Source organism: Castor canadensis, chromosome 3 (genome assembly GCF_047511655.1).
Source record: "Castor canadensis chromosome 3, mCasCan1.hap1v2, whole genome shotgun sequence".
Classification (NCBI taxonomy): domain Eukaryota; kingdom Metazoa; phylum Chordata; class Mammalia; order Rodentia; family Castoridae; genus Castor; species Castor canadensis.
The window spans coordinates 152,807,520-152,825,987 of NC_133388.1; the positions used below are offsets into that span (position 1 = coordinate 152,807,520).

Sequence of the window (18,468 nt, forward strand, 5' to 3'; positions counted from 1 at the left end):
CTGCTTCAATTTCATTGCTTGTTATACACCTGTTTAGGTGATCAATATCTTCTTGGCTATATTTTGGGTGGTCATATGTATCTAGAAATTTATCTGTTTCTTCTAAATTTTCCAACTTATTTGAATATAGGTTTTCAAAGTGGTCCCTAATGGTTCCCTGTATTTCTTTGGTGTTTACTATTATCTCCCCTTTTTCATTTCTAATTTTATGAATTTGGGTCTTTTCCCTCCATTTTAGTCAGATTTTTCCAGGGGTTTGTCAATACTATTTATTTTTTGAAAGAACCAGTTTTTTGTTTTTGTTGATTCTTTCTTGTTTTTTTGTTTGTTTGTGGTCTCTATTTCATGGAATTTGGTCTTTATTTTTATTATTTCTCTCCTGCTAGTTTTGGATGTAACTTGTTCTTATTTTTCTAGGAGTTTGAGATACAACATTAGGTTGTTTATTTGAGATCTTTCCATATTTTTAATGTATGCATTCATGGCTATAAACTTTCCCCTTACTACTGCCTTTGCTGCATCCCATAGATTCTTTTAGGTTGTGCTTTCATTCTTATTAAATTCCAAGAATTTTTTATTTCCTCCCTTATTCCTTCAATGACCCACTGATCATGGAGCAACATATTGTTCAGTCTTCAGGTGTTTGAGTATTTTCTGCTGTTTCTTTTGTTGTTAAATTCTAGTTTTATTGTGTTGTAGTCAAACAGTATGGAGGGGATTATTTCAATATTCTTATATTTGTTAGGACTTTCTTTGTGACCTAAAATATGGCTTATTTCATAGAAAGTTCCATAAGTCACTGAGAAGGATGTATGTTTTGCATATTTCAAATTCTTACTGGAGAAAATATTGGCTATTTATTATTCTAAGGAAGTTATCTGCTCTCAGGACTATTTTTTGTGAATAAAAGTTACTGGAGTATATTATTATTCTATTCATAAATGGGTCACAAGGGCAAATTAAATGTGTCAGGAGTCATATATTTAGGTAACTAGTATATCACATATACTGTGCTATTAGAAAATGCTCATAACATTTTAATATTCAGTTTTTTGTTTCTGAATTTGTTTAGATCTAAGAGAAGAATACTTCATCTTTGAAATCAAAGGAATTAAACATGATATTTTGAAAATGTATGCCTTTGACAAACTCAGTAACTTAGGCATATTAATTCAACATGTTATAAGATAGTGGTTAAAATAGCAATTCCCATCTGACATATACTGCTTAGAGGGAGTCAAATTACAAGAGACTGTTATCCTTAGGATATCATTTATCTCAACTCTGTCTAAAATCTATTCTGTGAGCTTAAAATGGTATTCAAAGGAAATGTGTGAGCAATGAGGTAGAAAGAAGTGTATTTATTGGGAAGAAATTTTGGTGGTATTTTATTATCAACATCAACAAACATAAATTGAATCCAATTTATGTACAAATATAGCCCTGTGCTCTTTATACTGAAAAATGTAACATTTGGTTCTATGCTACACTTCAGAGAAATGCTGGCTGGCAGTTGAGGAAATAGTATATGAGAGGTGATAAAATTACTAATTTAGAAATGTTTACAGATTTTCTTGTCCTACTGCCTGCTAAAGAGTACGACATTTTATAGCTCATATCTGTCAACTCCCATAGCTTTTCAAATATATGGGCATATTGTATTTCTATCAGACTGATTCCTACATGTACCTTAACCTTTTCAGTGTAAACTAAACCAAGAGGAGACCCATGTTAACTGAATAGATAAGCTAACAATAATAACACAAATACTCTTGAAACTACCACCTATTTCAAGAAACCAAATTAAGGATGGAGATGTGGTTCAAGTGGTAAAGTGCCAACCTAGTAACTGCAAAGCCCTGAGTTCAATCTTCAGTACTGAAAAAGAGAGAGAGAGAAAGAGAGAAAGAGTAAAAAGAAGGATGGAAGGAAGGAAGAAAGGAAGGAAGGAAGGAAGGAAGGAAGGAAGGAAGGAAGGAAGGAAGGAAGGGAGGGAGGGAGGGAGAAAACAAATTTAACATTCACCCCAGGAGCCCTTCCATGTGCCCAGTTGTAATCCCTCCTTGACCTAAAAATAACTGCCATGCTGATCCCTGTAGTTCATCTGTGCCATCATCTCATCTTTGAATTTTATTATGGTTTTATCACACAGATGTTTATTCCTAGAAACTAGAGTTGTGCCTATTTTCATATTTGTTACAGATATTTTAATTTTTCAGGTTTTCCCATGGTCCATTTCATTTATTTACTTTTCAATTTATCTGCCACAGAATTTAGCTGTGGCAGATAAATTGAATTGTGCTTATAATTCAGACTATACTGATTGTCTACTCGTGGCAAAATTCAGCATATTCCTCTTAACTGTTTTTTAATGTAAATTCTCAGCTGAATTCTGGGCTTCTTTGACAAGACTTCCTGGTAGTGTCTTCTCTCATGAAGAGGCAGGTATCACATACTATCCGGTTGTGTCTGTTTTGGTTTTGTGGTACTGGAGATTGAACCCAGAGCCTTGAGCATACTTGGCAAGAGTTCACCACTTGAACCATGCACCCACCTGATGCAACACTACCTGTCTGTAGTGTTGGCAGCCTTCGATGTTCAATGCCTGGGTCAGCAAACTCCAACTACTGGCCAAATTCTTCTGACCACCTATTTTTCTGTGGTCTATGATCATAGCCATACTCTTTCATTTAAGAATGATCTATGACTGCTTTCATACTCCAATGGCAGTATATATGGTATATGTGGCCCCTTGTTTACAAAGTCTAAAATATGTACTATCTAACCTCTGCAAACAGTTGTCCTATATTTAGACACTAGAACATCAGTTTGCATGTTGAAATCTCTAGTCATCGTGGCTATATGCAGCTCATTTTAACCATACTATTTGAATTCTTGCATGGAGAGTGGGGTAGAGAAGAGGAGAACCTTTATCCTAAAAGTCAGTTTTTACTGATCCTTGAATCCATTTTATTTAAAAGACCTAAAGAAGTTATTAGACTTTCTTCTAACATAAAAATGTTACTTTTGGAAAGTCTCATGCTCTACTTTTGACTTGCTTTGTGTTTTACCCCATGAGTTATTTGATCCGTATGTGTAAGTGCACAAAGGATTTTTGCCTTGTCTTTTAAAGACCAGTAATTTTATTAAAATATGTCTTGATGTGTTTAAGTTGATATTCCCATATATGTAGTAGGCTTTCAATGCTTAATATTAAACCTTTTTATTTCAGAAAAGCATTCTTAACTAATAGATTCTAGTGTTTGTTCCGTTCCTTGGAGTTTCTACACTTGTTTAGGAATTGTTATCAGCAAGTTGAATTTTCTTTATTTTTCAATATTGTAACTTCCTGTCAAATCCTTTTGTTTCTTTTCTTTACTTTTTTTATTTTTTAAAGTTTTCCTCCTATTTCATATTTCTTATTAAGGTATTAAATATCTTTATTTGTTGTGTTTCTTTTAATTTAGATTTAATTTCTGAAATCATATTATTCTTTTATTTCCAATTATTTTCTGAATTCTATTACCTTATATCTGAGTTAATCCAGCTTTGATAGGTGTTGTCTTTTTCATTTCTTGAACTTTTTTTTCTAGTATTTAGCTCATTTATAAATATGTGATTATGCTTTGGTCTGATTTGCATATTATCTTTTTAGTATGTTTTCTTTGTCTGCAGGGATGTTTTTCTGTTCCTTGTTTGACTTTTTCTTATTACAGCATTGTGCAGAATTTGACCTTAGTAATCTTCTGGTTTTTATTTTTTTAATTTCCTGAATTATTAAAAGGTGACTATGTTCAAAATTGTTTTTCTAAGTTTACAGTGCTTCCTCTTGGGTGGTTTTCTTGTAGTGTTGAAAATCAGGTGACTTTCCTTCTGAGACATCTTGACTCTGTTCTTCTACCCCACTTTTTAATCCAAGTCTTCTCTTTACTTCTGTGCTCCTATCCTCAATTTTGATCCCTTTCCCAGCATATTTTCCTCAGTGTAGGTTCTTTCTGATAACAATTGGAGCTATCCTGTTCCATCCCCATTAGGCCTTACAAGGATTTTTGTGATCTTCCAATTTTAGGTTCATCCACTGTTGGATAAAATACTCTCAGTCTCAGCTGCTGTTCTCTATTTAGCTGCTGTTCTCTATTTAGCTGCTGTTATTCTAGTAAATATTTGTTGTATGACTTGGAGTTCTCTCATTCTCAGGTCTCTTGCATATCCCATTCTGCCCTTTGTTTCTACTTGTATACCATGTGAAACCATGCCATACTAATCTTGTAACTGTCAGTGATTTTGTCCTCACTTAGAAATTTTGTTCGTGACAATACCTTGTCATCAACTTTTTTTTTTTCTCAATAGTAATTTATGTTTTTATTTTTTTTCCTTTTTCTTTTATTATTCATATGTGCATACAAGGCTTGGTTCATTTCTCCCCCCTGCCCCCACCGCCTCCCTTACCACCCACTCCGCCCCCTCCCTCTCCCCCCACCCTCTCAATAACCAGCAGAAACTATTTTGCCCTTATTTCTAATTTTGTTGTAGAGAGAGTATAAGCAATAATAGAAAGGAACAGGGTTTTTGCTGGTTGAGATAAGGATAGCTATACAGGGCGTTGACTCACATTGATTTCCTGTGCGTGGGTGTTACCTTCTAGGTTAAGTCTTTTTGATCTAACCTTTTCTCTAGTACCTGTTCCCCTTTTCCTATTGGCCTCAGTTGCTTTTAAGGTATCTGCTTTAGTTTCTCTGGGTTAAGGGCAACAAATGCTAGCTAATTTTTTAGGTGTCTTACCTATCCTCACCCCTCCTGTGTGTGCTAAATCTTTTATCATGTGCTCATAGTCTAATCCCATTGTTGTGTTTGCCCTTGATCTAATGTCCACATATGAGGGAGAACATACGATTTTTGGTCTTTTGGGCCAGGCTAACCTCACTCAGAATGATGTTCTCCAATTCCATCCATTTACCAGCGAATGATAACATTTCGTTATTCTTCGTGGCTGCATAAAATTCCATTGTGTATAGATACCACATTTTCTTAATCCATTCGTCAGTGCTGGGGCATCTTGGCTGTTTCCATAACTTGGCTATTGTGAATAGTGCCGCAATAAACATGGGTGTGCAGGTGCCTCTGGAGTAACAGTCTTTTGGGTATATCCCCAAGAGTGGTATTACTGGATCAAATGGTAGATCGATGTCTAGCTTTTTAAGTAGCCTCCAAATTTTTTTCCAGAGTGGTTGTACTAGTTTACATTCCCACCAGCAGTGTAAGAGGGTTCCTTTTTCCCCCGCATCCTCACCAACACCTGTTGTTGGTGGTGTTGTTGATGATGACTATTCTAACAGGGGTGAAGTGGAATCTTAGTGTGGTTTTAATTTGCATTTCCTTTATTGCTAGAGATGGTGAGCATTTTTTCATGTGGTTTTTGGCCATTTGAATTTCTTCTTTTGAGAAAGTTCTGTTTAGTTCACTTGCCCATTTCTTTATTGGTTCATTAGTTTTGGGAGAATTTAGTTTTTTTAAGTTCCCTGTATATTCTGGTTATCAGTCCTTTGTCTGATGTATAGTTGGCAAATATTTTCTCCCACTCTGTGGGTGTTCTCTTCAGTTTAGACCATTTCTTTTGATGAACAGAAGCTTTTTAGCTTTATGAGGTCCCATTTATCTATGCTATCTCTTAGTTGCTGTGCTGCTGGGGTTTCGTTGAGAAAGTTCTTACCTATACCTACTAACTCCAGAGTATTTCCTACTCTTTCCTGTATCAACTTAAGAGTTTGGGGTCTGATATTAAGATCCTTGATCCATTTTGAGTTAATCTTGGTATAGGGTGATATACATGGATCTAGGTTCAGTTTTTTGCAGACTGCTAACCAATTTTCCCAGCAGTTTTTGTTGAAGAGGCTGCTATTTCTCCATCGTATATTTTTATCTGCGTTGTCAAAGACAAGTTGGTTATAGTTGTGTGGTTTCATATCTGGGTCCTCTATTCTGTTCCACTGGTCTTCATGTCTGTTTTTGTGCCAGTACCATGCTGTTTTTATTGTTATTGCTTTGTAATATAGTTTGAAGTCAGGTATTGTGATACCTCCTGCATTGTTCTTTTGACTGAGTATTGCCTTGGCTATTCGTGGCCTCTTGTGTTTTCATATAAATTTCATGGTAGATTTTTCGATGTCTTTAATGAATGTCATTGGAATTTTGATGGGAATTGCATTAAACATGTAGATTACTTTTGGGAGTATCGACATTTTTACTATGTTGATTCTACCAATCCATGAGCATGGGAGATCTCTCCACTTTCTATAGTCTTCCTCAATCTCTTTCTTCAGAAGTGTATAGTTTTCCTTGTAGAGGTCTTTCACATCTTTTGTTAGGTTTACACATAGGTATTTGATTTTTTTTGAGGCTATTGTAAATGGAATTGTTTTCATACATTCTTTTTCCGTTTGCTCATTGTTAGTGTATAGAAATGCTAATGATTTTTCTATGTTGATTTTATATCCTGCTACCTTGCTATAGCTATTGATGATGTCTAGAAGCTTCTGAGTAGAGTTTTTTGGGTCTTTAAGGTATAGGATCATGTCGTCTGCAAATAGGGATATTTTGACAGTTTCTTTACCTATTTGTATTCCTTTTATTCCTTCTTCTTGCCTAATTGCTCTGGCTAGGAATTCCAGTACTATGTTGAATAGGAGTGGAGATAGTGGGCATCCTTGTCTGGTTCCTGATTTTAGAGGGAATGGTTTCAGTTTTTCTCCGTTAAGTATAATGCTGGCTGTAGGTTTGTCATATATAGCTTTTATAATGTTGAGGAACTTTCCTTCTATTCCTAGTTTTCTTAGAGCTTTTATCATGAAATGATGTTGGATCTTATCAAAGGCTTTTTCTGCATCTATTGAGATGATCAAGTGGTTTTTGTCTTTGCTTCTGTTAATGTGGTTTATTACGTTTATTGATTTTCGTATGTTGAACCACCCCTGCATCCCTGGGATGAAGCCTACCTGGTCATGGTGAATAATCTTTTTGATGTGTTGTTGAATTCGATTTGCCATTATTTTGTTGAGGATTTTTGCGTCAATGTTCATTAAGGAGATTGGCCTATAGTTCTCCTTTTCGGAGGTGTCTTTGCCTGGTTTTGGGATAAGTGTAATACTGGCTTCATAAAATGTGTTTGGCAGTTTTCCTTCGCTTTCTATTTCATGGAACAGTTTAAGGAGGGTTGGTATCAGTTCTTCTTTAAAGGTCTGATAGAATTCAGCAGAGAATCCATCAGGTCCTGGACTTTTCTTTTTGGGGAGACTCTTGATTACTGCTTCAATTTCATTTTGTGTTATAGGTCTATTCAGGTGATTAATTTCCTCTTGGTTCAGTTTTGGATGATCATATGTATCTAGAAATCTGTCCATTTCTTTTAGATTTTCAAATTTATTTGAATATAAGTTCTCAAAGTAGTCTCTGATGATTTCCTGGACTTCCATGGTGTTTATTGTTATCTCTCCTTTTGCATTCCTAATTCTACTAATTTGGGTTTTTTCTCTTCTCATTTTAGTCAGATTTGCCAGGGGTCTATCGATCTTGTTTATTTTTTCAAAGAACCAACTTTTTGTTTCATTAATTCTTTGTATGGTTTTTTTGGTTTCTATTTCATTGATTTCAGCTCTTATTTTTATTATTTCTCTCCTATTTGTTTTGGGATTTGCTTGTTCTTGTTTTTCTAGGAGTTTGAGATTTATCATTAGGTCATTGATTTGGGGTCTTTCACTCTTTTAATATATGCACTCATGGCTATAAACTTTCCTCTCGGGACTGCCTTAGCTGTGTCCCATAGGTTCCGGTAGGTCGTGTTTTCATTTTCATTGACTTCCAGGAACTTTTTAATTTCCTCTTTTATTTCATCGATGATCCATTCTTCATTAAGTAGTGAGTTATTTAGTTTCCAGCTGTTTGCATGTTTTTTGTCTTTACTTTTGTTGTTGAGTTCTACTTTTACTGCATTGTGATCAGATAGTATGCACGGTATTTTTTCTATTTTCTTATATTTGCTGAGGCTTGCTTTGTGCCCTAGGATATGATCTATTTTGGAGAAGGTTCCATGGCCTGCTGAGAAGAATGTATATTGTGTAGAGGTTGGATGAAATGTTCTGTAGACATCTACTAGGTCCATTTGATCTATTGCATATTTTAGATCTTGGATTTCTTTATTGAGTTTTTGTTTGGATGACCTATCTATTGATGATAATGGGGTGTTAAAGTCTCCCACAACCACTATGTTGGCGTTTATATATGCTTTTAGGTCTTTCAGGGTGTGTTTGATGAAATTGGGTGCGTTGACATTGGGTGCGTACAGATTGATGATTATTATTTCCTTTTGGTCTATTTCCCCTTTTATTAGTATGGAATGTCCTTCTTTATCTCGTTTGATCAATGTAGGTTTGAAGTCTACTTTGTCAGAGATAAGTATTGCTACTCCTGCTTGTTTTCGGGGGCCATTGGCTTGGTAAATCTTCTTCCAGCCTTTCATCCTAAGCATATGCTTATTTCTGTTGGTGAGATGAGTCTCCTGTAAGCAACAAATTGTTGGATCTTCTTTTTTAATCCATTTTGTCAAATGGTGTCTTTTGATGGGTGAATTAAGTCCATTAACATTAAGCGTTAGTACTGATAGGTATGTGGTGATTCCTGCCATTTAGTTTTCTTAGTTGTTTGAAGGTTTGATTGTGTGTACCTAACTTGATGTTACTCTCTTCTGTCTTGCTTTTTCTTTTCCTGTGGTTTGGTGCTGCCTGTCTTTTCATGGTTAAGTTGGGTGTCACTTTCTGTGAGCAGAATCCCTTGTAGAATCTTTTGTAATGGTGGCTTTGTGGTCACATATTGTTTTAGTTTCTGCTTATCATGGAAGACTTTTATTGCTCCATCTATTTTGAATGATAGTTTTGCTGGGTAGAGTGTCCTGGGGTTGAGGTTATTTTCATTCAATGCCCGGAAGATCTCACCCCATGCTCTTCTTGCTTTTAATGTTTCTGTTGAGAAGTCTGCTGTGATTTTGATGGGTTTACCTTTGTATGTTACTTGTTTCTTCTCTCTTACAGCCTTCAATATACTTTCCTTAGTTTCTGAACTTGTTGTTTTAATGATGATATGTCATGGAGTTGTTCTATTTTGATCTGGTCTGTTTGGTGTCCTGGAGGCCTCTTCCATCTGTATGAGAATATCTTTCTCTAGATTTGGGAAATTTTCCGTTATTATTTTGTTGAATATATTACGCATTCCCTTCGCTTGCACCTCTTCTCCTTCTTCGATGCCCATGATTCTCAAGTTTGGTCTTTTGATGGAGTCAGTGAGTTCTTGCATTTTCTTTTCACAGGTCTTGAGTTGTTTAATTAATAGTTCTTCAGTTTTTCCTTTAATTACCATTTCATCTTCAAGTTCTGAGATTCTGTCTTCTGTTTGTTCTGTTCTGCTGGATTGGCCTTCCGTTTTGTTTTGCAGTTCTGTTTCGTTCTTTTTTCTGAGGTTTTCCATATCCTGGCGGTTTTCCTCTTTAATGTTGTCTATTTTTGTCCTGAGTTCATTTATCTGTTTATTCATTGTGTTCTCTCTTTCACTTTGGTGTTTATACAGTGCTTCTATGGTTTCCTTCATTTCTTCTTTTTCTTTTTCAAATTCTCTATTTTTGTTGTCTTGGAATTTCTTGAGTGTCTCCTGTACATTTTGGTTGACCCTATCCAGTATTATCTCTATAAAATTCTCATTGAGTACTTGTAGTATGTCTTCTTTTAAATTATTCTTGTGGGTTTCATTGGGTCCTTTGGCATAGTTTATCTTCATTTTGTTGGAGTCTGGATCTGAGTTTCTGTTCTCTTCATTCCCCTCTGGTTCCTGTACTAATTTTTTGCTGTGGGGAAACTGGTTTCCCTGTTTTTTCTGTCTTCCTGTCATTGTCTTTGGTGTTGTTACTGTCCCTGTACTGTGTGCAATTAAGTATTTTCTAGCTTGTAGTAATAACAATGGTAATATTTAGAATGGAAGGGTGAGCTGAGATGGAAAGCAAGAAGTTAAAGAAAAGGGGAAAACTAATATACAGACAAGAGGGAGAAAGCAGAACAAGGTTTCAGACAAGAAAGTTTCAAAGGTATAAACAGGGAGTGTTAGTGTACTAATTGACAGTAAGCTGAACAGACATTAGAGAGACAGAGAGAGGATTGAAAATCAAAGATAAAAAAATAAAAAATAAGTAAATGAAAGGAATATCTATATATAAAAATGAATTAAAATAAAATGGAAAATAGAAAATTAAAAAAAAAAAACCAAAAAACTTCCAAGTTTATATGCAATGCAGTTTCAGTCTTAATAATTTGGGTGTCCGTTTCAGTCTCCAGTCCTGGAGATGGTGCCTCAGATGTTGTTCTGTAGTTGTCTCATCAAAGGGGATGCATAAAGTAGAACAAAACTACACACACACACACACACACACAAAAAGCCCCACCAGTGTCCCAAGTTCAAATGCAATACAGTTTCAGTAAGTTTTTCGGCTTGCAGGTGTAATTTGGTTGTTCTCTCATCAAAGGTAGGGAGAAAAAGAAAAAAAAAAGAGTCTGGAGACAGTTCTGAGAGTGGTATCTGCAACTGTGGCTTGCCTGCCTGCTGCTCTCAGCCTGCTGTAGCTGGCAGCATTATTTATGCAGATCTCTGGGTTGAACTTAGCACTCACCTGGTCCCACAGGCTTTGTTTGCTCAGAGTTCTCCTGTGTGGGAGCCTCTGCTACAGGCTTTCCCCTTTCCAAGCACTGGGAAAGGTGACACTGCCCCTCGTTGTCAGGCCTGCATGTTTATTTACAGTTCATGTGGGAGGTGGGTCTTCCCCACTCTCCTGTGCAGTTTTCCTCCCACTGCCACTTTCAGAAGCTTTCCTGCTCCTGCTTACCAGGTGGTGCTGCTGCTCCTGCCGGCCACCATGTTTGTTTACAGCTCACGTGGGAAGTGGGTCTTCCCTCCTCCCCTGTGGAGTTTTTCTCCCTCCACCATTCTCACAGGCTTTCCCGCTCCTGGTTGCTGGGCATGCGCCCTGCTCCCGCCAGAGGCTCTCCGGCCTGCCCGGCTTGTTTATTTACAGTCCTGGGAAGGATTCCCTTCCCCCAATCTTCAGTGCTCAGGGTGCCCCACCCTCTTTCCAGCATGTCTTAACTGTTCTTATTGCTTAGTACTCAGTTTCTCTTTTTTTCCCTGGGTGGAGGTCAGTCTGTCCAGGGGGCTATGCTGCTCTGGCCCTGGCTTGTCTGTGGGGTTATCGCGGTACCGCGAAGCTCACCTGGTCTGCGTCTTCCCAAGCCATCTGGGTGCTGGCCACTGGTGGCCCCGGGGGCCCTCCTCGTTTCTCCGTTTAACGTGAGGTTGAGATTCTCTGCGCCACCTGGAGATGTGGAGGGGTCAAAGTTATGCCTTTTCTCAGTGATTATGCCTGCAAAGTGTGTCTCCAGCTTCTCTCCAAGATTTCACTATAGGAGGCTCGCTTTCTGCTTCCTACCTCTAGCCGCCATCTTTGAATATCCCCTTGTCATCAACTTTGTTGTATTTGTGTCTACTGGAGGTTTTTTTGTGCCTTTATCTAGTTGTTCTATTTTTATGTGACAATTCCAGGGCTTTCAAAAACTGTGCTATCAATATTTCCCTCTTCCCCAGTCATCCTGTTATTATCTTTTTCTGGTTTCTATACTTCCATGATACAAGAAAAGGAACTGGGCATAGATGAATAAATCCAGACTCATAGAGGCTTAAGAAGAAGGGAAGAAGGCTTAACCATTATACTTCTAACAATATGGAGAGAAAGGAAGAAAAAGGAGTAACATTAGAGGCTGAAAAAGAACAACAGGAAGATTTCAGGCAATGTGAAGGATATGGCTGACAGCATTTGGAGAAGACGAAGAGTACAAGAAGTGTGGTTAGATTTGTAAGCTGTACCCATGTAACATCCTTGATGAGAAACAAATCAAGAATGGAAAAACTTTTTGATTAATGTTGCAGTCATATTTTGTATTTTAAACCTGACACTCCTGAGAGACAATTCCATGGGTCACAGCTTCAATATGGCAACAAATCTATATATAAAAGGTATATTTTTTGAAAAAGCAAGGTAGCAGATATGCGGTAGAAAATACATGGGCAAAGAATTCAGGAACATTAATTTCTGCAGAGACACTACTGTATGCCAAACAACATATTTATCCTAGTAAAGATTCCAATGTAACCTATTACCACAGCAGACGAACCCAGATCTTATGAATTTTGAGTTGATGATCTGTTCATTATACTTTGTAATAACCTTCCTCCATTGTGTTAATAGTGGCAATAAAAATTTATCAAAAACTATGAGCTAGACATCATACTATGCATTGTATATGCCATATTTCATTTAATTCTTAGAGTAAGCTTGTGATGCCTATTCTTATTCACAGTTAAGAAAATAAGGACTTAGAGAGGTTGAACACCTTTCTGAGTTAGCACTGCTTTCAAGTGGCATAAGTCAGGTCAGAACTCAAATCTGATCATCTTTAGATCAAATTATTAACCACAACACTCTAACTAGATGTCTGTGAGTGTGACCTAGGCCTTTGTTTTTAGCTATTGATCCAGGTTTTAACTGACTCCATAGATGTCCTCATTCTCAGACTCATGTAGATCTTCCTAAAACCTCACTTGTTTGAAGAGGATTACTTCCCAGTAGAAGGGGATTGCTTCAGGCAAAGACACGTGATGGGGTCATAAGCTTCTGAGCAACAGAAAGAACCAGAGGAAAGAAGCCTTCACAGTTCTTGAGAACTCCAGGAAGAACCCTTTATTGTTTAATGTACCAATACAGAGCTTTGTGTTAAATAATATAACTCATCCATGAAGTATTTTCTTATTTCAAAGTACAGAATATGTGACTAAAATAGAATTTACAAATCATTTCAATCTATTTGTTATTTAATATTATCTTATTCCAAATGATAACCTTGTCTCCTCTCTCATTAGCTTCAGAATCTATAATTCTCTTAATCCTTAGGAATCTGTGATCTGAAATCATTTTGATCTCTTGTTTTGCCCCCCAACATATCTAAAATTATATCTGGTGTTAATATCAGGCCATCTTTATGGCAATTAAGGATAAGTTTTTCATTTTTTTAAGTCTTAAGTTTAAAATCATGTCTTCCCATATTTGAAAAAAATATGCTATTTAAAATGGAAGCCTAAGAATATTTAAAGAAGTGGGACATAGGTAATGTGTATAAGCCAGTTATATATTTATGGAGCAGTTTGGAGAAGATTCAAAAAGAGAAAAAGACAACCTTATCTTTGCAAAGTGATTTTTTTCTCCTGTTATGGAAGCTGACACAGATGTCTCACACAAGAATGGCAAGAGCTGCAGGAGCTTGGATCAAAAGTCAATAAGAAGCAGTATCCCCGCCAAATGTGATTTTATCTGACCTCCTAAACAAGAAGATACTGAGACTGGATATCACTGACTAGATTAATTTTCAAATGGGGCAAATGCAAACAGGGAAGTCTGATGCTCTGATTTTCCTAATTAACTCAGATGATTCATAATGGGTTAATAACTAAGATCTCTACTCTTCCACCAACCAGATAGGCAGAGCTTGCTTACTGAGAAATGATCTATAATTGAGACGCACAATTGAGATGCCCTGAGAAACTGAATTTTCACTGTACCATGCTTTGAATGCTAGTACTTTTATTTGAGTGAATCCAAGCCCTAGCAAGCTGCATATATATATATAAATATATATGTATCTTCATATATATATATATATACATATATATATATATATATATATATATGAATTGAAATGTTTACATTCTGGTTTTCCACAGGAAGAAATGGAAGTATTAATGCTTCTTTGTTAACAATTTCCCCCTAATGAATCATGTAATTGACAATTATCAATGACTTGAACAAATGTTATTGGGATCTGAGAAATAAACTGTTAGCTTTCATTTGCCTGCATCCTTTCTAATAGACCTGAAGCATTAAACTTTGAAAGAAAAGAGGAAGAATCTGGATGTTTAGTATCATCTGTACATTTATTTTTCTGTGCTTTATTAGGTCAGTAGAAGTTCTTTGTGCCAGTCTCAAATTCTGGGCTTTGCTCAAAGGAGCATGTGCCTTACAGGAATATATCAGTCTTCTGGGGATTTGGGAATGCAGAGATCCCTTTTTGTACCTTCACAACCAACACATTTGTTGAGAATGAAAAGGGCCAGGCTTTGACATTTTCCAGCTTGTTATCTATTTAATTTCCCATCTGCTTCTTTTGCCACTGCCTTCCAAAGGAACATCTGCTGCATATCTGAGAGAAGGGAAGGATGGTTGGATCTGTGCCACCTGGGTCTGGAGTCTTAGGGCTTGAGATCCAAAGAAAGGGAAAGAAGAGGATGAGCAAATGGTCCAGAAATTGGAATGAGGACAAACAGTCTGCTAAGAGCAAAGCTGTATTTCCCTTTATTGCAGAACCACATGACCAGGCAAGCTAGGCTATAGCATCTACAAGCAGCAAATGCTAGATGCAGGGGTGCAGCTGATAACTGAGCCACCAGAGCAGTCATCTGCTCTGGGACCTTATCTCCACATGGCGTCCCACTCTTCACATACCCTAAGCATTTATGGTGCAGTGTTGTGAGTGAGGCATTGTTCTGGGCATTCTGGAGGCAGAGATGAAGAAGATATTATCTTGATCCTTAAAGAGCTGACCTAAAATGAGGGAGATGGACAAGTAAACAACAGAGTACAATATAAAATGACAAATCCTGTACCCTAAGTAGAGAAAGATGTTACAGAAACGCAGAGAAGAGGAAGGAACTGTATCCAAAGCTGTGAAGAAAACTGGTGGTCAAGGGGAGGAAAGGCTGTGCAGACATGGTGCCATGAGCTGAGAGCCCTGCAGAGGATAAGCAGGAATATTAGAAAACAAGTTATTTTTTTCTCCTTATCACCAAGAGACAGCATTAAGAGCAAATATTCATACCTGACTCAAAAACATCTCCTCCAAAGCCTTATCCCTTCTACCACCCCTCCTAGTATTAGAACATCAGCATTTTTCTCAAATATGTCAACCCAACTGAGTTGTGGTATTTCTTAATGATATCTGTAGAGTGACTGTAGGTATTGCTAACTCTCATCAAAGAGAAGTAGAAGAGTCAGCTTAAAAATGTCCTGAATGGCTATAATGGAGCAGCTAGCTGTCTAATTTTAACTTTTCTTAAATATCTAACTTTCATCAGAATCTTTAAAATGTGAGAGTACAATAGCAATGCAATAAATTCTTATGGTAGGAGTTTATCTGCAAATTAGTCAGATATGAGTATTTGCTGTGGGCACCATGAGAATACATGACATGACATTTGAGTCTTAAGAAGACAAAATTGAATTGCAAAAACTGGAGTGTTTAAATTGGCTAACTTTAAAAAATCTACTTTCTCTCTTATGTGACAATGACAAATATTTAACATTTGAGAAAAGAAACATTTTGAGAAAAGAATACAACCAGCACTATGCTTCATTGCTCAGTGAATGTATGCATCCTTCACTTTTCAATGCTGTCTACAAACAGGTATAAAGTTTTCTATCATTTGCTTTGGATTAGCCACATTGTATTTTGAGATGCAAATGTAGTTGGTATAATCTCTGACTATGCAATTGTATTTTGTCTTCATTTTAATACAATTTTTAAAAAATATGCATTGGCAAAATGGAAATAACTGTAGAGAAAGAATCAAACACAGCTTTTGTCTACCAACCCATTTTTTTCCATGCCAAAGGAAAACTTTCCTTGATTTAAAAAAATACATTGAAAAATACTTTTTTTGAAATTTTTATTGCCAATAAATAGCAAGTTATGAGATCCAATTAGGTACTTTGTATTTTTTATTTGATTTAACTCATCAAAAATCCATGTAATCATTATGAGTCTATAATATGTTACTTTATGGTTATTTTCTTAAGTGAAGTTTAAGACATTATGATTTTTTATTTTTAAATAACTCTATTAGATATAGTAGATGAGAAAATTTCCTGTGCTACTCATCTGCAAAGAACTGGCTTTAAAAAGACTGATGGTTGAAAACTTTTACTATTTCAAATTAGGAAAGAAATGAGATTTTTCTATGACATTAGATTTTTCTGCTAACAGAAAAAAATTTCCAAGTGATTTATATCAGGAAGCCACAGTCTAATATTTCACACTTTAGAACTGAGAGAGGCACAGAGTATTTTTGAGTTGGAATGTATGCTAGAGTTATTTAGTCTAATTTATAAGCGAGAAAGGTGACACCCAGAAAGTTTAAGTAACTAAATTTTATTTATTTGGGTTTACAACCATGCCCTTAGATTCCTCAACATACTGGGACTCATAGCAGAATCTTGTCTCCATCATTCCTTTCACTTTTGAATTTTAACTACAATTAAGTCATTTTGTTTAGGGACAGAGCCAAATAAATCCTTTCCTTGGCTGAACATGAATGTATTATTCCCATAGACGAAAAAATAAGATTTAGCTTGCTGGTCCCATGACCTGAAAGAGTGGTTGTCCTACCAATTCATTCTTGCCAACAAGTTTTCTTCCTTGTTCTGCCTCAGACAGAACACAGTGGCAGTCAGTACCATCTGCCACTCACCCACCTACCTTGACCAGCTTGACGAGTACAGCTATTTTAGTTTGTAATGATCTCTGTGTATACCTGGTGGCTGAGATGTGCTAAAAGTTAGTTGCATATGTGCTTCAGGCAAAGTTTCTGAGAGAGGGAAATAAGCAGACTTAGGAAACTATGTGAATATTCCAATCCTAACATTTTCTGAATTTTAAAATAAGTATGTATAATTTCCTCCAGCTTCAGCATAAAAATGATCAAGCATAATAAATACAGCAAAAGGGAATTAAGCCAATTGTTGAAACGTGACTGCTTTTTTTGTTGGTAATAGAGAAAATACTTGATGGCCTGGCCATTATTTAAATGAAATACAGAACAGACTCTGAGTTAGTCACATTGCAACCTTTTCTTTGTCTCCAGATTTTTTTTCCCTTTTCTACAGATTTCATAATTCTGTAGAAAATAATTGGGGTTTGTTCTTTTTCCTAATTTTGAAGTGGGTGCAATGAGTGGTAATATATTTCAGTAATCTCTGCAGCTCTTTCATTCAACCTCTTCTACTTGGTTAAAGCTATAATGCAGACTCCACGGCCCACTCATTCTTTTCTCTTCTCTCCAATCTCCCTTTCTAAGATTAGTCTGAGACTGAAAGGTACAGGGGAAAAATCTATCCCTGGATATTTTTCCCTACTACACTTCTAATTGTGTTTGTTTGTCACCCTTAGGACTACCAGGAAGCCTCCAATCTGGAACAATTTGTCACTCGATTTTTGCTGAAGGAGACCTTGAATCAGCTGCAGTCTCTCCAGAATTCCCTGGAATGTGCCATGGAAACTACTGAGGAGCAAACTCGTCAAGAAAGGCAACTGAATGACCCCATATGATGTCTCTTTAGTGAGGTTATGTGGATGGAAAACCAGTTGAGGGCCATTGTACTTACATTAGTGGAAATTTAAAATGAGAATTAATAGATTTAAAGGGAATATCAGGACCACCATAGGGTATTTGCCTCTAAAAAGACCATCCCACTTTTTCTTATGCTGTCCGTCATTTATTCAATAAATTCAAAGGGAGAATTTGGTAGGAGGAGAATTGTTTAAAAGACAATATGGACTGTATATATATATATATATATATATATATATATATATATATATATATATTATAAAACTTGATGTTAATCTTTAAGGAGGCCAAAATTGATTTCATAAATAAGACATAGACACCAAAGCGATGCTTTAAGATACAAAAGAAAAAATATCATACAGAAAAGGAAATAAATTGCCAATGGGTTTAAAAAAGCAAAAGATTAAATATGGATAGAAGTCCATCTCATGGAGGTTCTCTATGATATCTGAGTGTCTCTTACAAATGAGCATAATTTGAAAATGTAAAAATAATAAGTACCTTACAAACCAAGTGAACTTGCATATATTGAGGATCCTTGAGAATTTAATAAACCTAATTATTTAAAGAAACAGAGAAAAGGGAATAATGGGAAAGATTGCAAAATTCTATGCCACTAATACATATCACCAAGAAAAAAGGTAGTGATATTGTAACAGTTGCATAACTGTACAAATGCTAAAGAAAAACCTACATTATAAATGTGTAAAATGGACATCAAAAAAACTAACATGGGGGGAGGAGGGATAAAAAAGAATGATGGAGGGAATGAATTTAGCTATAATATAGCATAAGAAGTTTTGTTAACTGGGCACCTGTGCCTCACGTCTGTGATCCTAGCTACTCAGGAAACAAAGATCATGAGGATCGCGATTCAAGGTCAACCCCAACAAATAGTTCCCAAGACTCTACCTCAAAAATGCCCAATAA

The 18,468-nt window shown here is 36.2% G+C and overlaps 1 protein-coding gene across 1 annotated transcript in view; it reads left to right on the forward strand.

The window, feature by feature from the left end:
• The window catches only part of Necab1 (N-terminal EF-hand calcium binding protein 1), a 154,888-nt gene that overhangs the window by 105,361 nt on the left and 31,059 nt on the right, over nt 1-18,468 (forward strand). Inside the window, exon 6 of the mRNA XM_074068812.1 lies at nt 17,358-17,494. Within this exon, the coding sequence (XP_073924913.1) occupies nt 17,358-17,494 (137 nt within the window). The remainder of the gene's footprint in view (nt 1-17,357; nt 17,495-18,468) is intronic.